Source organism: Podarcis filfolensis (assembly GCF_964270895.1).
Source record: "Podarcis filfolensis genome assembly, chromosome: Z".
Taxonomy (NCBI): domain Eukaryota; kingdom Metazoa; phylum Chordata; class Lepidosauria; order Squamata; family Lacertidae; genus Podarcis; species Podarcis filfolensis.
In genome coordinates, this window is record NC_139617.1 from 42,464,923 (window position 1) to 42,489,223 (window position 24,301).

Below are 24,301 nucleotides of genomic sequence, written 5' to 3' on the forward strand. Positions count from 1 at the left end.
GAATTCTAAAATGAACTGCTTTTGGGCAGGCTAAGGCTTTGACTGAGTCAGATAAAGACAGTCTCATATTGCCCAAGTTTGAGTTGGGCTATCTGGAGTGTTCTGCAGCTGTTGAGGGGCAGGGTGTCTGGTGAGAAGAAGGAGCTCTTCTTGCATGGGCCCTTTTCCAGCAGTGGAAGTTAAGAGGAAGAGGTTGGTTTGACTGGTTTGCTTTCTCCCTTCCCTTTCACAGCACAGGCTCTAGTGTTTGCTGTCACACCTTGGCATCTCATTTTCTCACTATGGAAAGAGCACTGATTTTTCAGTATTCTGCAATTGCAGTCTCTATTGGGAAAAATAGATTCAAATCAACTAAGTAGTCTTTAGTGTTAAAATGTTCTCCAGTGATAATGCTTGTGGTTTGGATATAGAGTACTTCATTATGCTTTTGTTGATGACCTTGCTCATCCTTTGTTTGGTAAGAAGCCTCTTGAAGATTGCAGCAACTATCAGTTTTGACAGTTGCTACAGTCATCCACTGCAAATGCCATCCATTCTAGCTTCTCTCAGCATTGCTGCTTGCTCACCTTCCCAGGGTATCTATTTTCTTCTTGCAACAAACAAGAGAAGCAACTCATTAAATAGTCAGACTAATAACTGGCACAGTCACCTGGAGGCTGATCACATTCAGTTGCTACTTACTTGTTGTTATTACCCTGGAGAGGCCAGGTCCTCTGGTTTGATTCTTCACAACATAAAGAGACACATTATATTGTTGTCCTGGTGCCAAGCCTGGTTGCAAATACGATGTTTGAGGCTTCTTTAGACTGTTCCTGATTCCCACATTGTCTTCCTCCTTCTGCAATGCAAAAGTTAAACAATTGGAATTTAAAGAAGCAAGAAATGTAACCAGGACCCTTCACATCACAAGGGACCCACTCATAGGTCATATCTTTCCTTACCAGGCTGTTAAAAACAATCTCCCATCCACTGAATGGGATGTCCAGGGGGTCCCACTCCACCTCCACTGATGTCTCTTTAATAGATTTGAACTTCAAGCCATCTGGAGCAGGCAAATCTGGAAACCAATAGCAGAAAGCAGATGCATGAGGCATGGCTTCAGCATTCAAACCATATTCATTAAATATATATATATATATATTGAAATACCCCCAACACTATATGCTGGAACACTACTTGAAAGCCAGTAAGCTACAAAGAAGAAATCCGACATACTGGGAACACACTATCAAATCTTTTCCCTGTCATTCTTGAGGAAGGCCCAGGATTTAGGACTGAAACAAAGCAGTTCCTCCAAATCCATCAACTCATTGGAAGGTTGCTAAGAGCCACATTCCTGTTTGCAATGTGGGGCGGGGCGTGTCAGTATGCCTTTCAACCGATGTCAGCAACTGGGCTCAGTAACTGGTTCTGCCCCGACAGGGCTAGGCGACTGGAGCACTTTCAGAGACCTTCCAGTCCTGGAAAGCAGGTCTCAGTGCACTGGACTCACAACTGTGCATTGTGAGCACCAGACTCAGCAGAGAATAAATAACGCCGAAGCTAGCTGTGAAGCATAACTTCTTTTATTTCTAACAGCTACTGCAAACTAAATAACTTCTGGCTTTCATGAGTGTTACAGCTCCCACTCAGCCATCTAAGTCACTACATAGATAAGACTCTCTCCACACACAGAGTCAGGCAGGCAGTCAGGAGCAGAAGAGAAGAGCAGTTTCCACCTCCTCTTTTCTGAAAACATCAGATCAGGAGATTCTTGCAATGGGAGGGGGTGAAAATATCAACAGGGCAGGAGGGGGGGCTGTAAAAATGGCTTAAATCTTATCGTGCTCTGCTCCTTGGCCCATTTCCCCCCTTTGCCTACATGTTGTCATTCCAGAGTAAGAGAATTGCCTTCACTCAGGTTTGGCTTTCTGATGAAGCGCCTTCCTGCTTGGTTCTGCAAGGGGCAACATAGAGAATTAGGAGGAGGAAGCTGATAGGCAGTTCTACCCTCTGGGCTGGTCCTAAGTAAAAAAGGTAGGCAGGTGAGAGCTGGCAGGGCAGTGTCAGGCCCCATTCACCCTAATGGACCAGCCTCTTTTGCTAAATAAGAGGTGTTTTGCACTTGGCTAGTATTGGAGAAAGGATTTCTGAACCAGGGGAAATGATGGCTGCCCCAACTAGTACCCACTTAATTACATCTGGGCACATAGCATAGAAGCAATAACATAGGAGGACTTCCGGGGTGGCGCCATCGGCAATGGCGAACTCCCTCTGAACTGGAGGGACCAGCTCCGCGCGAAACGGGTCGTTTCCGCTACGGCGAAGCGGGGACTCTTTAAAAAAATCACAGGCGGATGAAGCCTGTGACCATGGGACTCGGCGGGCACCTTTAGCGCCCCCCCAACCCGCAAAGGAACCCATTAACGGGCTCCAAAGCGAAGAGGGGGAGGTGGCGCGGTGCTGTGAGTCTACTGCTTTTTCCGTGGAGCGAAGCCGCATAGCCGTTGCCGGAGAGCGCTGCCTTTTTCCTGGGACAATTTGGCATCTAAAGAATCACCCGTGAGTACTTAAAACTTGAACAATTGGACTTTAAATAAGGACTGGCCAGTAGAGAGGAATTGGACTTAAAATTTACTTCAATTTGGTACTGAAACGGGAAGGTCTAAACAGGAAGTCAGCCTTCCGTTTCTTTGTAGTCAGAATAAAGCAAATACAACGTAAACTAGAACTTAGAAAATTACTTTTAAAGGATTGGCTTTCATCATTTAAAATCGTGGAACCCCCCTTCGGTAGCAGGAGAAGAAGGGGGATCTCTTTTTGGACTGTTTAAACCTGCAGAAGTGAGTTTAAAGTAAAGTAACTTTCCACCGTCCTGATCCTGGAGCGGAGTGTCAGGACTGACGTTTGAAGCTCATTGACCAGAGACAAATGTTTTTGACAGACAGCTAAAAGAAAAGTAACATAGTGACTCCATTGTTTCCTTTCGCATTTCAAAGGAACAAATATTGACTGAATATCTTAAAAAAGAAACTTTGTTGCTATTGTTCTTAAAAGAAAGAATAAACAGAAGTTTTCCCCCTAGAGGGAGACTGTGAAATTGTAACCAACTTCAGGAGCTTGCAGCTGTTACAGATTACAATCGTGGGAAAGGACTTGTGACCTTGTAGGACAATGTCTTCAGAAGCTCTGTTGGGTGCTTTCTGTAAAATAAATGCCCTATTGGATCAATTAAGCCAGAAGACAGATTTGATGACTAATGCGGCCAGAAATTTTGAACAGGCAGTAGGAAACTACATGTAGCCTACCCAGGAACTAAAACATGAGTGTGCTATGACAGCACCGATGAGAGAAGAGGATACTGCTGAATCCTGGGTGCCAGAAATGGAGGGAGTTGCGGCCCTGCAGGATCATGAGCCTTTGGATTTGATAAATGAATTTGAAAAAAACCAGATTTGGAAAGATAAAGTTTGGTTTGGTTTGGAAATGGGGGGTTGGACTGACCCTCCCATGCAGGGATGTTTGGACTTTCTGAGTCTGGTAATGGGCCGTCAGATGTTTGGAGCTGTGGGGGCTCTTAATTTTGGAGGGAATCTGAAACAGGTGTTTAAATATCACATGGAGTTTAGTCTGGACTATGGAAATGGGGCTGATCTGCTGAAAAGGGTCAAAAACATCACTAAGCTGGAGTTCCCACGAGTGAAAGGAAAATATGAAGAAGAGTCACGGAAGGGGCATGGAAGAGACTTGAGGGCCTCGGATATAAGGATACCAGGTTAATGCGCTAGATTAATGGGACAAAAAGGACTGACAAAATCCAGGACCAGGAGGAAGGGACGCTGGATGAAGATTGGATTGTTTTACTTTTTTTTCTTTTATCATTAGGACTGTTTTGAAATAATTGATGAATGTTAGAAAAATGTTGAAATGGAACTACTTGGTTCTAGTAAAAATGTTTAAAGAATTAGGTTAATGATATGGTTATGAGAAGTTGGTAAAAATAAGATTTAAGTTTTAAGTTTTGCTATAAGACAAGATGAAAATAGATTAAGATAATGTAAGGACAAAATATTATGAACTATGGAAAGGATTTGCTGTGATAATTATTAACCAGGATACAAGAAAGGGGAGGAGGAGGAGGTCAAAGAAAGAAGGTAATGAAAGTTAAAAATTTGAGAATGATGGATGTATTTTTTCTTTCTATTTTTCTGTTTAGTCTTTTTTTCTGTTTTTTCTTTTTTATAATTTTAAAAAATCTTTAATAAATATTATTTTAAAAAAAGAAGAAGAAGAAGCAATAACATAGAAGCAAACAGCAGTGCACCCATGTATTCCATCCTGATTTTACAGGAAGGTAAGTGTTTTGTAGACAAGCAAGTTAGTTGAATGGCTCAGCTGGGCTTTAATGTACTTACAAGTGGCTACACGGGCACTAATTGGGATGCTCTTCTTGTTCTTCAGGATGGCAAAAACACGGATGAAGTATTCCACACCAGGCTCCAGCTCTCGGATGGTGGCTGACGTATGGTTCCCAGGCACTCTGAACTCAAAGTCTAAGCCACCAGTTCCGGTAGGGATGTAGGTGATGAGGTATTCAGAGACCACATTTTCATTCTTCCATTCCAGGTTGACAGTCTTGTCAGTCACATCTGTAACTGTCAGATCTTTTGGAGGCAATACTAACAAGAGAAATTAAAAGATAAAATAAAAACATGTACTATGGCAGAGAATCAAATGGCATGTGTTTTTAAAACTGAGACACAGATCATTTGCCATGCTAAGGGCTAGGCTGCATGATCAGGGTAGTCATTTTGGACTGTAGGTGGGGAATCAGGGTTCTGATGGCTCCCACCAGCACCCTATGTACGCTAGAACCTGGATTTCATATTGCTTGTTGTTGTTTTTAGAGGGGAAAATGCTACCCATACCCTGCTGTTCAACATAGTACAGTTAAAAGAGGTCTCTATTAAATGTTTGTGCTGAACCTTTAGCTCGTTTCTAACTTTGAAGCCATCTGCACTATGCATTTAGAACAGTATCATAGCACTTTAAACTGTAACAGCTTCCCTCAGAGACTCCTGGAAACACAGTTTGTTTAGGCTGCCGAGAGGAGGTTGCTTTCCTCCTCACTCTAGCCTTCTCTTACCTCCCCTCCATGCTTTAAAGCTCTGTCCAAGTGCTCTTTTTGTTGTTGTTGCTCCTGAGCTTTCCCCACAAAAACCTGCTCTTTACAGCTGAATTGGAGGAAACGGAAATTCACAGAAAACCCAAATTGCTTTTCGTTGCACTTCAGTTTTAAAGAGCAGGTTTTCATAGGGAAAGCTCTGGGGAGGAAAAGAAAGAGTACTCAGGCTTGGAAGTTTAAAGTGCAGACCTCTGCCTAGAAAGTGTGGGGCAAAATGGGCCAGCGACAAAATGGGCCATAGATATTGGTTACAACATATTAAGTAAACCTACAAAAGATTATGTACCGGTGGTACTTGACACCCAGAAAAATTAGTGAAAATGTATTTAAAAGGGTCTAATTTATGCTGGAAGTGCCACGAAGTGGAGGGAACCCTGATCCATATGTGGTGGTCATGCAAATATGCTCATGTAAATTATCCACACAGAATTAAAAACAGATTCTCAAACTCACATTTCCCCAAATACCAGAGGCCTTTCTATTAGAGATAATAGGTGATGACATTCCAAAAAAGGCACTTAATATTTTTTTGTACGCAACCACTGCAGCTAGAATAGTATATGCAAAAAAAAAAAAAAAAAAGGCAAGAAGAGATACCCACAAAGGAAATTTGGCAGAACAAATGGATAGAATGCATAGAATTAGTAACCATGACGGCAAAACTAAGGAATAAGCATGAGTTAAAGATAAGAAAAGAGTGGAGGTGTTTTGGAGATTATCTTATAGGGTATAATATACAATTTAACCTACAAGTAAGAGTTAACATATGAGTAGCAGTTAACATCAAAAAGGAAGTCTTGAAATGATAATAGGTAAAATATGAGGATATGCAGCAGATCAAGATTTCCATAGTATGCCACAGAGAGATGGGTTAGGAAGTCTTTGGAAAAGAAGTGATGAATACAGTACAATGTGTGCATAAAAGCTGTAAAAAATTTATAAATAAAAAACAAATAAATAAAAGAATGCTGAGAATGATGGTTCATCCATGTGGGCAACTGCCCCACCTTGCCTCCCACTGGGAGCCCATGCACATAATGGTAACTGTTTGGGTGGTACTTACCATCAGAACAGTCATCACCTACATAACCTTCTTCACAGACACACTGTCCGTTGACACAGCGCCCGAGATCGTTGCAGTTGTTGGGGCAGGACTGCTCGCTGCAATCTTGTCCCTGGTATCCCTCGTCGCATATGCACACTCCGTTGATGCAGCGCCCTTGATTGTTGCAGTCTTTGGGGCACTGCAGTTGGCTGCAGTCTACCCCGGTGAAGCCCTCTTCACAAACACACTGCCCGTTCATGCAACGGCCTCGGCCACTGCAGTTGTTCACACAGGCCAGTTCTCGGCAGTCATCCCCAACAAAGCCTTCATTGCAAACACACACACCATTGATGCAGCGCCCACGGTTGTTGCAGTCATTGGGGCAGGTCCTTTCAGCACAATCCTCCCCTGTGTAGCCCTCATCACACACACACTGGCCATTGATGCAGCGACCATGCCTGTTGCAGTCTTTTGGGCACCGCAGTTCACTGCAGTCCACCCCAGTGAAGGCGTCATCACACACACACTTGCCATTGACACAGCGTCCCCGGTCGTTGCAGTCATTGGGGCACTGCAGCTGCCCACAGTCCTCACCCACAAAGCCCTCGTTGCACACGCACTGCCCATTGATACACCTTCCATGGTTGTGGCAGTCATTAGGGCATTTCAAGTCTCCGCAGTCATCCCCCATAAACCTCTCATCACACTCACACTGCCCCTTGATGCAGCGGCCACGGTTGTTGCAGTCATTAGGGCACCGCAGTTCACTGCAGTCATCCCCCATGTACTTTTCATTGCACACGCACTGGCCATTCACACAGCGACCATGGTTGTTGCAGTCACTGGGGCATCTCACTTCTCCACAGTCAAGGCCCAGGAAACCTGCATGGCACACACATTGTCCATTAATGCAACGGCCGCGTTTGTTGCAGTCTTTGGGGCACCTCCGGTCGGCGCAGTCATCCCCCATGAACCCTTCATAGCATACACATGAACCCTTGTCACAACGACCATTCCCATGGCAGTTGCTGGGACAAGTCATTTCCCCACAATCTTCTCCAGTGAACCCAGCATCGCAATAGCAGGTCCCATTAACGCAACGGCCACGGTCGTAGCAGTCGTTGGGGCAAATAAGCTCACTGCAATCTTCTCCAGTGTAACCTTCATCACACTCACACTCCTCCTCCACACAGCGCCCACGGTTATTGCAGTTATTGAGGCACAGGGATTGGCTGCAGTCTGTCCCACTGAAGCCTTCTGTACAGATGCACTGCCCATTGACGCATTTCCCATTCTCACTGCATGGCACCAAGCAAACTTCCTGGCTACAGTCCTCCCCGGCGTAGCCATCAAAACACACACACTTGCCATCAACACATTTGCCTTGGTCATTGCAGTCCCCAGGACATGTCAGTTGCCCACAGTCCTCCCCTGTGAAGCCTTCATCACAAATGCACTTGCCATTGACACATTGCCCTCTGTTGTTGCAATTCTGGGGGCATTCTGGTTCAGAGCAGTTGGGGCCCTTCCAACCAGGTTCACAGATGCAGCCACAGACATCATTACTGTAGTTTCCCCGTCCACTGCAGTAGGGAGTAGCATCAATGTGACCTGTGCCAGTGAAACAAGGAAGCAGGCCATCATAAAAAAAATACGGCAATAGCTAACAAAGAAGCACCAGAAAACATTATGGATTAGAAGTTTCCCTCCGTTAACATAAACACATGAGAAGAGCCCTGCCGGATCAGGCCAACGGCCCATCTAGTCCAGCATCCTGTTATCACAGTGGTTGCCTGGATGTTTATGGGAATCCCACTAGCAGGACCTGAGCACAACAGCCCATTCCCCAACTTGTGATTCCCAAGAACTGGTACTCAGAGGCACACTGCTACTCTTTCCAACTCCTGGTTTAAGTCAGAAATTTTCAAAAAAATCAAACTTGGAAAAAAACCAACCAATCACCTGTACTGGCATCCTTTCAGCTTCTGACAATACTTACGTAGGCATTCCCTTGTTCTCTTGACTTGAGGCTCCTGTTTTAACTGCTTAAATGGGATTGTTTTGTTACATGTTTTGGTGATGCAAGTTTATGTTGTTTTAATGTTTTATTCTCCAACTAAATTATACCTGGAACAGACTCATTGAAATTAGTCATGACAATTAATTTCAGTGAGTCTTCTCTGAGCTATGTCCAGTGTTCTCTGTCTGCTGAAGCAAAAGTTTCTTGGGCTAGTGGACAACTGAGTGTTAGCCGTGGGCAAGCTGAAATTCATTGCAGGACAGAGTGCCAAATATGTTGTGCAGCAAAGTTACCACATACCTGCTTATGCATTTTCTTGTGCAACAGCATTCACAAACAGAACACGTATGCCACTAAATGCCTTTAACATAGAATTTACCGGTACATTTAATACAACACAATGTGCTGTGCATTGTGGATGTCTTTATATTTGTGTAGCTGTTTTTGTAACCCACTTACATACTTATCTTGGCTTTAAGCAATTAATGAGAATGAGAATGAGAATGAGAAGTTGGTTCACTGACTTTTCTGCCTTCCTTGGACTTCTTGATTCATAAACCTGCACTGATAAAACATGGTGGGGAGGAATCTCAGTAACTGCAAATGTATGTATGAATGCAGGATTGTTTTCGTGTGGCCTTTTAGGGGCCTGTTCAGAGCTCACTGGATGAAGGATGCATGGGGAATGCTTTTCCAGGGCTGACAACAGGGGCCTGTATTACCATGCTCCTGCTAAGGTCCGTCCTCTAGTAGGGTACCTATGGCCAATCCCAACTGCTTCTTAACTGTGATGCACCACCTCTTTGCATATAGTCTATCACCTACCCAGGGGTGAGAAACTCAGGCTACAGAGCCATACGCAACCCTCCATGCCTCTTTTTTTGGCCTTCAAAAGGACTCTCTCCAGATCATAGACCCTCCCATAGGCTGCATCCAGCCTGAATACATTTGGGTGGCTAGAATGCTTCTTTGATAATGCTTCTTGCTTGCCTGGATGGGGGATGGAGAATTGAGATGTGCGTATACAGACGTCTCACTTTTGCATTGCCGGAATGCAACTTATTGCACAAAAGTGAGATAGAATCCCTAGCTACCCACCATCTATTCACAACACACTCACCATTCCAAACAGGGAAAAGTACCAGCCACACTGGGGTTTATTTTGTGACTGCTAATAGAATTTAATATTGATTCCCCTTTAAATGTTGAGTGTTTTATGCATTTTGTGTTCTGAATGTGTAAGTAGGCTCTTTGAAGAAATATTTGGGAATGTGAGGTATACATTATTAAACAGAATGAACAAATAAAACAACTGCACCCTGTACCTGTTACCCATCATGGGCCTTTCTCGACTACAACTTCCTTTCCTGATTTATTTATTTTGGTCCACCTAATAGACTGAAAGCCTTTTAGGACAGCAGACATATGAGGAATCAGCAGTTTACTGTGCAGCATTTCTGAATTCCACAACAATAACACCTGTTGTTATGGCTTGGTGGTAGAACATCTGCTCTGCATGCACTAGAGCCTCTGCTCCAGAATTCGGCAGCTATTCTGGTTACTGGGAGTGGCAGTTTAGACCATATAACACCAGTCCTGCAAGACCTACATTGGCTCCCAGTATGTTTCTGAACACAATTCAAAGTGTTGGTGCTGACCTTTAAAGCCCTAAATGGCCTCGGCCCAGTATACCTGAAGAAGCATCTCCACCCCCATTGTTCAGCCCGGACACTGAGGTCCTCCTCCGAGGGTCTTCTAATGGTTCCCTCACTGCAAGAAGTGAGCTTACAGGGAACCAGGCAGTGGGCCTTCTCAGTGGTGGCACCCACGCTGTGGAATGTCCTCCCATCAGATGTCAAGGAAATAAACAACCATCTGGCTTTTAGAAGACATCTGAAGGAAGTTTTTAATGTCTGATGTTTTATTGTGCTTTTAATTCTGTTGGGAGCCACCCAGAGTGGCTGGCGAAACCCAGCCAGATGGGTGGGGTATAAATAATAAATTATTATTATTATTATTATTATTATTATTATTATTATTATTATTCCCAGAATCTCCTGGTAGGACAGGAAGAGCCCTCTGCTTGAAACTTTGGAGAGCTGTTGCCAGTCAGTGTAGACAATGCTGGACTAGATGGACCAGTGGTCTGACTCAGCTTAAGGCAGCTTCCTTTGTTCCTAACTCAGCACCCCAGTCATTACATTGTTGAAGGGCCACAGCTCAGTAGTTGGAGCATCTGCTTTGCCATACCTATTGCTGGTTGTCCACTGGGGCAGCACCCGGATCCACTGGTGCACTGGTCTCGCAGAGAGGACACCAGTCCCTCCAGTTCCTCCAACCTACTTAGGAGATCCTTGATATCAGGGGCTGCTGCACAGCCACAAGCCCGCCGTGGGATGTTTATCCTGTGTGTGAAGACAATCTGGTTCTCCTCATTCAATGTATGCTCCTGGTATTGCTTGTCCTGCTCAGTCTGAGTCTTGAGTTCTGAGTCGCCACTTGCTGAGTCCAAGTCCACAGAGCAGAGGTTGCCTGCGGGGACTTTAATATTGTAGACATGGTTAAAGACCACAGGCTGGTTGTCCTCCGGCAATGTGACATTGAGTCCAGCCTCCCTCTTCTGCCGAATAATTCTTTTGATGAGTCCACCATGAACGTGTTGATGGAATAAAGCGATGGTCACCAAGGCCAGTACCCAAACATGGAGGCCCATGTTGAGGTTCAGTTCCTTGGGAATTCTCTTATGGCTTCAAATCTCCTTTATGTTCACAATAGAAAGGAACAATGAGAAAAGCTCGTTTCGATGTGATTGTGCCGATCAGCTCTCCCTCCTATCAATGGTCCTGCAACAGTTAAAGTTACATGGAGCAAGTTACTTCTCTGTGAAACCAATATCATGACAGGGTGGTTGACCTCCAGGAAGAGGTCAGCAGTGAGTTCAGAAGCGATCAGTTTGCAACTGAATAAGACCTTCAAAACTGTGGTGAAACAGAGTGGCAGATGCAGACTCTAGGATATGCTGAGCCCAAACCATTTAAGTTGTTGTGGAGTCAACACCAGCACCTTGAACCAAATCTAGAAAGTGATATGGAATAGAGATGAACACCCCTTGACTTGATCTAGAAGAAAATGTGTCCTTCTGAGCTTCCTTGATTGGTGGGGAAGGTCCTCATCATCTGGATGAGGCCTTTGTGTGGCTCGTGAAATATTAGCCTGCGGTGGGGAACCTTAGGTCTGGGGGCTAAATGCAGCCTTCAAGGTCTCTCTACCTGGCATTTTGGACTCTCCCTGAGCTACACCCACTGTCCCTAGGCCACGCCCATCACCAGTCCTTTTCCATGTCCTCCCTTGAGTGCTTTTGCTTGGCTGGAATGAGTTCATGGACTATTACAATGCCTCTTGCTTGACTGGATTATGTTTGTGTGTATATTTGGCACGGTTGGGATGTAGCCAACTGTACAGAAGGTAAGAGTTACATCTGTTGCCACACCCATTTTTGCATCTATTGTTGTTGCTGTTGTTGTTATTCTACCACACTATTCAGTTCAAACAAACACTCAAATAAATAAAAAAGAAATAGAAATCCAGTACATAATATTGAAACCTCAAATGCAGTAAATAAAAAAATACCATTCTTTGGGAGCAGCAAAACAACTTCTCAAATCCATAATTGTATTCCTGAAGATGAGGGTAGCTTGAACCTCCCCACACTTTGCACTGTTAAGTTGGATGGCTTTGTTATTGCTTGCACCCCTTGCATGCCTACCAACATTTCTCCAATGAAACGAGGGACATCCCATTCCATATTGATAATTTTCCTATTCATACCCTATACATTTTATTGCATTGCCCTGGGCACTCTGGGCAGCTTCCAACACACATAAAAACATAATAAAACAAGAAACATTTTTAAAAAATATTCCCTAGACCAGGTTGTCTTCAGACAGCTCGGGGGTCAGATAATTCCATACCCTCCAACATTTCTCCAGTGAAAATCGGGATATCTTAAGGTACTGGCTTCTGCCAATTACTTCTTGGTAGCTCAGTTTACCTTTTCATAATAAAACACAGAGCCCCTGGGGCACAGCAGATTAATTCTGTTGAAACAAGAGAGGCAAGAGAGAGGCCACTGTGTGCCCATAATTACTTAAGTATGCTTAGAGAGATGTTAAACCAAGGAGGTGGGCTCATGATAACTCTAGCTCCATCAATCAAGAAGAGAGAATGTTGTTGTTGTTAATTTTAGGCCTGTGCACTGGTTTCAGTCAGAGTCCACATCCTGAACAAAACAGAGCCAATGGAGGGGGATCCAGGCTTTGGCTGAGGGGGAGCAAGTTCTAGACTGCCCAGGGTCAAGGATTCCAAAGTGGCCGGGGCTGTTAGGGTATGAAGCATCAGGTAGGAAGATGATTTGGCTATTCATCTATGCATCTATTCCCAGATGATACACACAAGAGCACATTAATACTGAGCAGGATTGAACCCTAAAGTGATTCAAACCAGCAGGCTGCAGGTGTGTGATACGCCAGCATGATCATTTCAAGGAATGTGCTAGTAAAACATCACCCAGCAGGGTGGACCCTCCTGTTCTGCAATGTGGTCAAGAGGAGGGGATGGACACACAGCACCTCCTTCCTCTGCCCCTCACAGCCATGTTTATAATTAGGATTTTAAAACCATCCCTACCACTGAGTTGATTTGGGGCCAGAACCAGGTTGGATGTTGCCTGGGTCAGCCCAGCCTAGGTTAGGGGGAATTGGGGGGCCCATTGCATTGGCGGGGAGGCTGTGCATAGCCCTCCCTTTTTTACATTTCTCTAGGCATTTTACAAATATACCATAAAACAACTAAAAGTATTTCTAAGCACCTACAGAAAACAACAAAATGAACACCCAAGGCAGATACCTTTTCATCCAGCTGGAAAAGCTTGTCAAAACAAAAATGACTTTAGTTGTTTCTGTAAAGTATGGATAGTGTATGCCTGTCATATCTCAACAGGAGTACTTTTCTGCCAGTATGCTGTTAGCATCAATGTATGTGTGCATCACGCAGGAAAACCATAAGCAGTGGAGACTGGTTTATTGGGGCTAGTGGGGCATTGCCCCACCAACCTCAGCCTGTCCTCAGCACATCCCAGACCTCATTGCCTTTCTACTTCCAACCATTGCAGGGAGTGGCACTGCCTGTCAGCTTCCTCCTCCTTTTTTGTAGAACCCAACAGAGAGAAGAAGGTGAACAAGAAAATAATTAGTTCACTCTACCTATGGCTTTGGCTCTGGCTGTGCCTGTCACTGACTCTGGTGGCACCTGCTGTTGGGATCCCAGCCTTCTGCACCACCAGTCCTAATGAGGATCAGCCTCTATTGGTCAGAAGCTGTTTCTTATATTATTATTATTAGGACTTCTTATGAAATACTCTAAAAGAATCTAGATGCATGGGCTAGATAATCTAGAAGACTCTGGGTATTATCAGGTTGGGTCAAATGCAGTTACCTTGTGGAACCCACATTTTAGCAGCTTCCTTACAAGATATCATGGGGGCGGTGTCCATAGCATTACTGAAATCAAGATGCACTATGTCCACAGAATTCCCCTGATCTACCAGAATTGTAACTCATGGAATTAGCTGTCAAAAGATGCAGCAATAGCCACCATGTAGCATAAAACAAGGATGAGGAACCTGTGGCCCTGGACTACAGCTCCCATCCACCCCAGCCAGTACAAACAATTGTCAGGGATGTTGAGATGAGCTGTTAGATGAGCTACTTGTTGAGACTCCCCCTGCCAAAAAAAATCCAACACAATACACAGCCAAATATAGACACAATTGTTAATGAAATAGAATGCACTGTGCATGGGTAAAACTTTTCAAATACTCTCCATAGTATTAAATCATGTGGAACAGGGGTGGGGAACTGGAGGTCTTCCAGATGCCATTGGACTACAGCTCCCATCATCCCTGACCATTGGCCATGCTGTCTGGGGCTGACGGAGTTCAACAACACTGGGAAAGCTGCAGGTTTCTATATTCACTGATGTAGAAAATAGAAAACTCATTTATACCAAGGCAGGTCATTGATATCTGTCCGTGGACAAAAGCTGGCTTCCTCGGCCTGAAGCAAGATGAGCACTGCACCCCATAGTTGTCTTTGACTGGACTTAACCGTCCAAGGGTCCTTTACCTTTTACATATTCCCTTTTCTGCCTGAAGATGGTTCTGTGGCTTGAGACCCCAACCTGAAGCCTTCAGCTAAGTCCTAAGGTTACCAGAATTTGGATATAATCTGTAATAGTTTGGTTAGTTTTGTGGTGTTCAAGTTCCAAGTTCTGCAGTCCCTGAAAACCCCCAATAACCAGAGGCCATAGAACAGCCTTCCCTAAGCTGGTGTCCTCCAGATGTTTTGAACTACAACTCCTATTATTATTGGCCATACAGATTAGGGCCATTTGGAATTGGAGTTCTGAACATCTGGAGGGCATCAGGTTTGAAAAAAGCTGCCACAGAAGTGCCAATGTTCTTGTTCGGCAGCCTTCTCTAACTCAGGTCAATTTCTCTCTGCTTATATATTTCAAGCTGCCAGGCGCTTTGGTGTGGGAACTTGGAGGAACCGGTGAGGTCAACTCACTTGTGCATGCTCCAATGAGATGCAAGGGACCTCATTAGGGCAGATTAACAAAAATGAACAGTGGCAGTCAGAGGAGGCTTTCATGGGGAACAGCTTGAAATGGCTTGCCTTGCTTAAGGAAAATCTGCTAGTAGATCCAGTTGCTGCCAAAAGACTCTGGGCCACAGGCCATCTTTTGGCACTTGGTGGGGGGGAACCAGTGTGTCTTGAAAGGGTTTGGGTTTTTTAAAAGAAAAAGAAAAAGGAGAGAGGAGGCAGATTGAGTGGATTGCAGCTTTTGACACAGCAGGAGTGAGAAGACTTTTGATATGTCATTGCCATAGCTGCTCTTTCTTAATGGGTAAAAGACTCTCTGCCTTCGATGGTTCAACTGTATGGAGAAAGTGGAAAATAAATAAAAATAGGGATTTAAGGATTTTCCCTTGTTATTTTACTTTATTGCAGGGATGGGGAACATTTATCTCTCTGGATATTGCTGGAATTCAACTTCAGTCTCCCCAGATCATTGATGATGTTGGCTGTGGCTGATGGGAGCTATTCTTTGAAGGCATAGATTATCAGCAGCAGTGGGTATTTGGGACAAGCATCAAGAATATATATTCACATCCACTTCACAATGACAGGGATCTGGAATGTGAACTTTCATACTCAAGTATATGTGTACCCATGTGCTGTTGAACTCCTGTCCTCTTTGTGGGCTTCTGAGAAGCATCTGGTTGGCCATTGTGAGAACAGAATGTGGGGCTGGATGAGTGTTTAATCTGAATCAGCAGGGCTTTTCTGATGTTCCTAGGATGCTCCAATCATCATCATAGTTTTTGTCATTTAATTCATTCATTGCTGCTTCTCTTTTTTCTTTTCTCTTTTTTTTCTTTTCTCTTTTTTCTTTTTAAAAGGTCTTAGAATGACTCATACAACAGAAGATCCATACCACACGTTTCAAGCAAATAAAACACGAAGATCAATAATAGCAAACTAGAAGAGACTATCAGTCATAAGTAAATAGTCAAAAAGCCCTATCTGCTAATAATACTAGGTGGGACTGTGACCTGACAAAACAGAGCTCTTCTGATGTTCCTAACTGGGAAGAAACTGTGGCTGAAGGCATGCCAACAGTAACCTCTCTTGCTGCTCTTGCATTGTTATAGACAAAGGTGCTCTGTCATTACCTGACAAATTTATCTATGAGGGGAAGGGCAATAGCTCAGTGGCAGAGCACCTGTGCTGCATTCAGAAGGTCACATGGCATCTCCAGGTAGGGCTGGGAATAGGATCCCCTAATGAAATCCTTCCCTTCATGGATCACTATAGTTTAACATAGTTAAAGCTATGGTTTTCCCAGTAGTGATGTATGGAAGTGAGAGCTGGACCATAAAGAAAGCTGATTGCCGAAGAATTAATGCTTTTGAATTATGGTGCTGGAGGAGACTCCTGACAGTCCCATGGACTGCAAGAAGATCAAACCTCTCCATTCTTAAGGAAATCAGCCCTGAGTGCTCACTGGAAGGACAGATCCTGAAGCTGAGGCTCCAATACTTTGGCCACCTCATGAGAAGAGAAGACTCCCTGGAAAAGACCCTGATGTTGGGAAAGATGGAGGGCACAAGGAGAAGGGAACGACAGAGGACGAGATGGTTGGACAGTGTTCTCAAAGCTACCAGCATGAGTTTGACCAAACTGTGGGAGGCAGTGGAAGACAGGAGTGCCTGGCGTGCTCTGGTCCATGGGGTCCCGAAGAGTCAGACACGACTAAACGACTAAACAACAACAGCAACAATGAATTCCTAGAAAGCCACTGCCAGTCAGTGTGGACAATATTGAGTTAAGTGGTCTAATGACCTGAACATAAGACAGCTTCATATATTTCTGCTATACATTATTTTATTTTATTTTATTTTATTTTATTTTATTTTATTTTATTTTATTTTATTTTATTTATACTTGAATTGGCCTGTGACTCTTCCATCACAAAAGAGAGAAAAAACTGTGTGTGACAGGAACTTTGGCCAGTGTTGTTTGGGGATGGCTGTAAATGGATCCCTTTGTTTATAGCAGATGTAATGATGGGCAGGCATGGATAGAATTTCAAAAGGAACTCACAGCATGAAGCCATCACCAAGGGGAAAGATGATTCCTTTTCTCTCTGGCTAAACAAATGCAAAGGAACTTGATTTGCAATGGTAAAATAAGAGAAACCCAATCTCTCTAAGGGTGAATTCTAGACACTCTGAAGAAACAGGCATGGCTTACTGTTGTTGAGCTTAATATATAATTATTTCATTTCATTTATTAATTGCTTCCCCTGAGCCATCCCAAAATGATTTACAACATAACACAGACATATGTAAAATTGCTACTTCTTTATAAACCTTTGAAACAATTGCAAATAGAAACATACACACACAGCACATACAACTGGGATAAAATATAACTATTTAGAACCAGTGTGGTGTAATGATTAGTGTCAGATTAGGACCTGGGAGACCAAGATTCAGATATGTAGGAATGAGTTTAGACACTAAGAGAGGATATATTGTTTACTTATTATTTATTCCTTGCTCACGTTAGTAAGATCAGCAGAGTATCATCCTTTGTAGCTTAAATTTGGAAACTAAGACAAGGTTGATTTGACATTCTAGGAACAACAATCCAGGATGATTTTAAGGCAGGCTGGATTTTCCTGGTATTACCTCTCCCTTCTCCGTCCCTCTTAAGCAAGAACAATCACACAAACATTGTTTTGTGAAGAAATAAAAGTAGTATTTACTTACATAATCTAGGTATTGAAGCATCAGTTTACAGAAGCAAAATAAAGGCAGGTTTATAACTACTAGCTAAGTTACAAGAATACAAAAATGGTTTCTGAGCTGCAGAGCTCAGACATGCATATGTGGTCAACTTGGAAGCATGATGAAGAAAGAGGAGGCTACCTAGGCAGGAAGGAACTATGTAGTGTTACAGCTTCCTACCAAGGCAGACAAAGGAAGTGATCTCAGAGAGTTCTTTCTAGCAAATTTTACAGGAAAGCTCGGTGAGCTTCAGCCCCTTCATGGGCTCATCTGGCAAAGCATGAATTGCTGGCCTGACTCCAATAATGTCCCATGAAATCCCCACTCATTTATGAAGCTCACTTGGTGACTTGTCCAGTCACTTGTCCCTCAGCCTAACCCACCTCACAGTATTGTCCTGTGGATAGAACAAGAAAAGAGAACCATGTACACCATCTTGAGCTCTTTGGAGGAAAAGGTGGTATATAAATGTAGTAAGTAAAATAGAAAATAAATTAGAAGGCTTCTTGAAAGAAGGCCATCTTTAGAAGGTGCACAAAGGGCAAAAGAGAAGGTGCCTATCCAATATATAAGTGGAGGGAATTCTAAAGGTTAGGTGCTGCCACACTAAAGTCCTGGTTTCAATATTGTGAGAAATGGACCTCCTGATAAGATGGTCTGTGGAAAACACCCTGTCCTGCAGAATGCTGTGATCAGTTGGGTGTTTAGAGGGGTATGTAGTAATATTTCATTCATATATACCAGGGATGGGGGAACCTATGGCTTTCCAAATGTTGGACTCTCATCAACCCAAAGCAGCAAGGCCAGTGGTTAAGGATGATGGGAGTTGGAGTCTATAAACTTCTGAAGGGTGATAGTATATATTAGGGATGGGGAACCAAATTGTAATCTCAGTTCTCTGAACACAGCCAAAATGCAAAAGGTGGAAGAAAGAGCAAACTTGGGGAATGCCAAAGTTTGGATAAATACCCCCCAAAATGGAGTGTGACTCTACATGGGGGAGCATCCCCAAATCTCAATAAGTTCAAAGTATTCTCAGTGGCTATCGAATGCTAAGTGACTGTTCAAAAGGGAGAGGAAGTCATGCCATCTTACTAGTAGAAGTTGGAGGCTTATTTATGTTTTCTTTCTTGCTTGCATGGCTAGAATATGTCAAACAGGAGGAAAGCAGACCTCAGCACATCTGCCATCTCTTGTTAATAGGATATCTGTAACAGGGATGTCTCAATGATTTGGTGCTAATTATATGCAATTAACAGGAGTTACAGGAGATTAAATACCGAGACATGAACACAGAATGACTAATTCTGAATTATGAATGCCAGTTGCTTATTCAGACAGAGCAAAATTGATTGTTTCATTTCCAGGAGTGAGTTATGAGGAGCGTGGAGATCCTTTTATTTAGGCAAGGCTTTTCCGTAAATCTGGCCAGCTAAATATAACCATTACATAATGCACTCCTTGGTGCTACTTATTCAAACATCTGACTCAAAGCAACTGTGTTTATAAAAAGTATCCAAAGTTTATCTGACATAACCCACAGCAGTCAATAGATTCATGGCTACAGTGGATGAGCTTCAGCTGTGAAAGGTTTCACTGCATGGTGTTTTTGGCTAAGACGGGTTGGCGTCAAACTTGTTAGCAAAGACCCAAAGCGCAGTCCATCATCCCTCAAGTTCTACTATGTAGTAGGGATAGGCACAGACTATAAATTTTTGTTCACCCTGAACTTGAAGCTTCAGAAAACTGCCCAACAATTTCCAAAGTGCTCCATAGGCTGCCTGATTTATTTCACTCTCATTTTACCGGAGTGGACTTTGCCCCATCCCACTGCTGTTTGAGGTCAGAAAAATGGCTATACCTTTCCTTCCTTTTGATAGAAGTGGGTGAAATTTGCAGGCATACTAGCCCTTCCAGGGTGGGTAAAGCCTTGCCAGTCACAGGCAAATAGCAACTGCTCTATGTGAGTTTCTTGTGTTGCTAGGTTTTGAGATATGTAAACGCTTCTGTAAAATCTTCATGTAACTGTCTTTCAGGAATGCTCTTGTAGGTTAGAGTTGCTTGATGAAGATTTTTTTCTTTTAATTAAGTTTTCTATTTCTGAAGTTTTATTGCAATTATCAACTACATTTTAAAAAATCTAATTGTACACCACTTAGAAACCATATGTATATTTTGGTGTCAGCTGAACTGATCCATACCACCAGGCTGCAGGTTCAATTTCTTTTTTCCTTTCACTGTAAATTAATGTGTTGAACCTGACACAAATCAGTGGCGTCCTATCCACTCCCTAAGTCTGAGTGGTAGAAACTATTGGTAGAAATTATACACAGAATTTCCCATTGGAAATATTGCCACTTGTGATCCCAATTCTCAGTAGGAAAACACTTGGAGAACCTACCCTGCCTTCAATGCCTTTCCCAGGCTTGAAGTAATTTTCTGGGGCCTTGGGACAGGGGGAAGAGAAGGCTTCATACACAATGAAGGCAGACATAGTTTGTTCACACAGGAAAGCAGCTCTGCATAAATTTTGTCAATACCCCTAAACCAGGCATGTCCAACTCCCAAGAGACTGTTATCTGTTCCCAGTATAAAAAAACTGGCAGTGATCTACCCATTGTCACTGGAGGGTGAAGGAGTGTGTGTGAGGTGGGTGGATTGCCCAGAGTTTTAATGCTTCCCCCCATAACTTTTTGTACATGGTAAAGATCCCAAGATCTACTAGGATCAGCCAGGGATCTACTGGTAGATTGCGATCTACTGGTTGGACATTCCTGCCCTAAAGGAATCTGGAATAGACTCAGAAATGAAGAGCACCTTTTCAAATGAAGAAGGTGACAGTTTTGAGACAACTCTGTCTTAACCACAGGTGAAAATAATCTCCCCCCCCCCCGAACAATGGGTTTATTTCTTCTGGGCAACCTTGTGGGGTGACATGTCAAAAGCATGTGGGTGTGACCAAAGGCAAAGTGGGTGGAGCAATTAACATAAATCTCACCTTTGTAGAGTAGGCTAGTTTCTACACATACACCCCCCCCTCTATCCGCCATCCTGATAACCAAGAGGTATTATCAGAACTCAATGGCACATTCCCGTCAGGGATAAACATTCAAGGAGGGCATGAAGTAGGGCTGGTGAGGGATTTGGCCTGTGGACAATCCCAATACATAGCACAACATTCATTCACCTCAATCTGAGGGTGCTCACTCCTGGCCTGAACTTTGTGAGCATTGTTGGGCACAGATAGATCTCATTTTAGGAGAGTCAAATTGGCTCCACTAATTGGATCATGAAGCACTAGAAAATGCAAGCATCGAAAGGCAACTCATCAACAGCACGGAAACTGACATATGACAAAATGAGAAAAGAACACGAGCATGTCTGTGAGAGGCTTTTGGCAAATCAGCCAATTCAAGTTATTGATATGATTTGCAAGAGGCCATTGTTTTGGTTGTGTATGTGTGTGCTTGTTTGTGTGATAAGGAAAAGTGATATGGTAAATCACCCATTAATAGGGGCAGGGGATGGAATTTAGTTCAATTCACATTTCAAGGCAAACCTACTTCATTCACACTTTCCAAAACAAAATGCAATCCAAAACACAGCAATCCTTCAAAATTCACACACTTCTGAATTTTGCAATGCATTTCTCCTGGTCATGTGATGCACACAACACTGCCTATGCAAGGGTAAACTGTGCATAGAAATGCATATATTAGTGGAAATAGCATGTGAATAAATGCATTATGTTGGAGAAAATGATCTTGCAAAAATTTGTATAGTAGGCAAAAACTACATTCAAAAATATACATATTAGGAAAAAATTACACTAAAATGCTGATGAATGTTCATGAGGACTTTAAAAAGAAGTGTAAACTGATGTGGAGCACTAAATGAGAAATGGAGGTCAACTAACATGGACAGCATTTCCCACCCTTACCCACCGGTAAGCTTGCCTCTTATCAGCAAAGCCATTGCTATTATGTTCCACCCTTTTCCAGGGCCTGTCCATAAAGGGCCTCGGGTAGATCCAGTTTATACAAAGGCCATAGATTGAAAACAGCAGGTCACCATGGCACAATGAGCAGCAACGATCAGACTGAAGAGGGGGAACATTAACTCTGTTCTAAAAATGGAAATGGAGCTTCAGAAGTAGGCCACACAAAATGACTCCCTGGAAAGCAAAAAACCTGCTTCCCCGCCTCCCTGCCAGCTGCTCTTTGGAAACTCTCACTCACTCACTCTGCCTCTGCAAGCTCATTACAGGTAATGTCGTGCCCTTAGATTAGAACCTGCTGAAAATTCAGCTACCCCACCTAGGGTGCCCATGTACCCTAATTTGCACAGGAAGGTCCTCTACTTGGGAAGGAAGCCTGTTTGAAGGAATCCTCCATTTGAATAACTGTCTAGTCCAAATCTGGATTGCAGATAAACAACCCTAAGAAGGGAGAGCAGCATGAGGCATACCTCAGTGGTGAAAGATCTGCTTTGCATGCAGAAGGTCCCAGGTTCAATTCCTGGTGTCTCCAGGTAGTGATGGGAGAGAATTCTGCCTGAAAACCTGAAAAGCCACTGGCACTGACTAGATGGACCGATGACTAATGAGCAGTGACACTAACTGAAGCTAGATGGACCAAAGATCTGACTCAGTAAAAGGTAGCTTCCTATAGTCCAGGGAAGCTGCCCACCAACAGTAAGCACCTGGTTAGCAGACCAAGGAAGCACACCGACCACCTAATTAATGTCTTCCCTACTAGAGTAAGATGCATTTGATTTCTGCTTAAAGTATAGTAATTACTTCCAGATTTGCATAAATCAGCATATGCTAATTGCATAGAATCATACAATCTTAGAGTTGGAAGGGACCCAAGAGTCATCTAGTCCAACCCCCTGCAATGCAGGAATCTCAGCTAAAGCATCTATGACAGATGACCATCCAGCCTCTGCTTAAAAACCTCCAAGGAAGGAGAGTCCACCACCTCTTGTAGGAGTCCACTGTCGAACAGCTCTTACTGTCAGAAAGTTTTTTCGACTGTTTAGTCAGAATCTTCTTTCTTGTAACTTGAAGACATAGCCTCAATTTCTAGCCTCCAGAGAAGGAGTAAACAAGCATGCTCCCTGTTTCATGTGACAGCCCTTTAGATATTTGAAGATGGCTATCATATCTCCTCTCAGTCTCCTCTTTTCCAGGCTAAGCATACCCAACTCCTTCAAGCGTTCCTCATAAGGCTTAGCTTCCAGACCCTAGATCATCTTGTTTGCCCTCCTCTGCACACGTTCCAGCTTGTCAACAGCTTTCTTAAATTGTGGCACCTAGAGATGGACACATTTGTCCCTATGGAAATTTATTTTGTTTGCTTGTGCCCAGTTCTCCAATCTGTTATGATTGTTTTGAATTCTGAGTCTGTCTTCTGCGGCATTAGCTACTGCTCCCAGTTATGTGTCACCTGCAAATTTGATGAGCATCCCCTCAACTCCTTCATCCAAATCATTTATAAAGACGTTGAACAACAATGGGCCCAGGACAGAACCCTGCACCGCCTCACTTGTCACTTTTTTCCAGGATGATGAATAACCATTAATGAGTACTCTTTGGGCCTGGCCAACTAACTCCTTTGGGCCTGGCCAGCCTAAACCTAACAGTTACCTCGTTCAACCCACATTTTACCACATTTTACCAGCCTCCTCATGAGAATATCATGGGGAACTTTGTTAAGAGCCTTTCTGAAATCAAGATACACTATGTCCACAGCATTTCCCTGATCCACTAAGTTTGTAGTTCCATTAAAAAAAGAAATCGGATTGGTCTGGCATGACTTATTTTGGAGAAACACGTGTTGGGTCTTAGTAATCACAGCATCCTTTTCTAAATGCTCACAGGCTGACTGTTGAATTATCTGTTATAGGATCTTCCCTAGTATCAACGTCAAGCTCCTGGTCAGTAGTTACCTGGGTCTTCCTCCCCCCCCCCCCTTTGAAGATGGGGACAACATTTGCCCACCTCCAGTCTGTAGGGATCTCACCTGTTCTCCAATAATTCTCAAAGATCATAGACAAAGGCTCTGAGATTACATCCACAAGCTCCTTTAGTATCCTTGGATGCAGATCATCAGGCCCTGGAGATATGAATTCATTTAAAGTATCTAGGTGTTCCCTTCCTACCTCTTTTCCTATCTTGGGCTGCAGCTCCCTCCTTACATTAGTTACTCTGTTATTACCAGGCTGGGCATCACTTTCCTTTTGGGTGAAGACAGAGGCATAGTAGGTGTTGAGTAGTTCCGCCTTTTCTCTATCACCAATAGCATTTTTCCGTCTTCCCCACACAGAGGACCTACCACTTGCTTGTTCTTCCTATTACTTCAGACATAGCTGAAGAAACCTTTTATTATTATTATTTTTAACCTCTCTTGCAAGCCTGAACTCCTTCTGAGCTTTAGCCAGCCTGACTTCCCTCCTGCAACTCTGGACTACTCTGTACCTCCTTTTTGTCCTCTTCTTTGGTGATGTGTAAGTGACCAAATCCCCATTTGCAATTTCCCCTCAATAAAATCCATTGCTTACATTTCATTAGGCTGCCAGGCTCCCCTAAGCAGGGATGTTGCCTTGGAGGAGTCCAGTACCTGCTTACTCCTCCAAGGCAGAGGTGTGTAACCTCAG

The 24,301-nt window shown here is 43.5% G+C and overlaps 1 protein-coding gene across 9 annotated transcripts in view; it reads right to left on the bottom strand.

The window, feature by feature from the left end:
- The window catches only part of TNC (tenascin C), an 86,643-nt gene that overhangs the window by 48,525 nt on the left and 13,817 nt on the right, over window positions 1-24,301 (bottom strand). For 5 of the 9 annotated variants that reach the window (XM_083597126.1, XM_083597124.1, XM_083597122.1 and 2 more), the window contains exons 2-6: window positions 10,480-11,072; window positions 6,228-7,820; window positions 4,395-4,658; window positions 942-1,057; window positions 682-838 (exon numbers count right to left, since the gene is read on the bottom strand). In XM_083597126.1, coding sequence (XP_083453252.1) covers window positions 682-838; window positions 942-1,057; window positions 4,395-4,658; window positions 6,228-7,820; window positions 10,480-10,942 — 2,593 coding nt within the window. In that variant the 5' untranslated portion in view covers window positions 10,943-11,072. The remainder of the gene's footprint in view (window positions 1-681; window positions 839-941; window positions 1,058-4,394; window positions 4,659-6,227; window positions 7,821-10,479; window positions 11,073-24,301) is intronic. The other 4 variants (XM_083597120.1, XM_083597125.1, XM_083597123.1 and 1 more) reach the window with 2 other exon arrangements.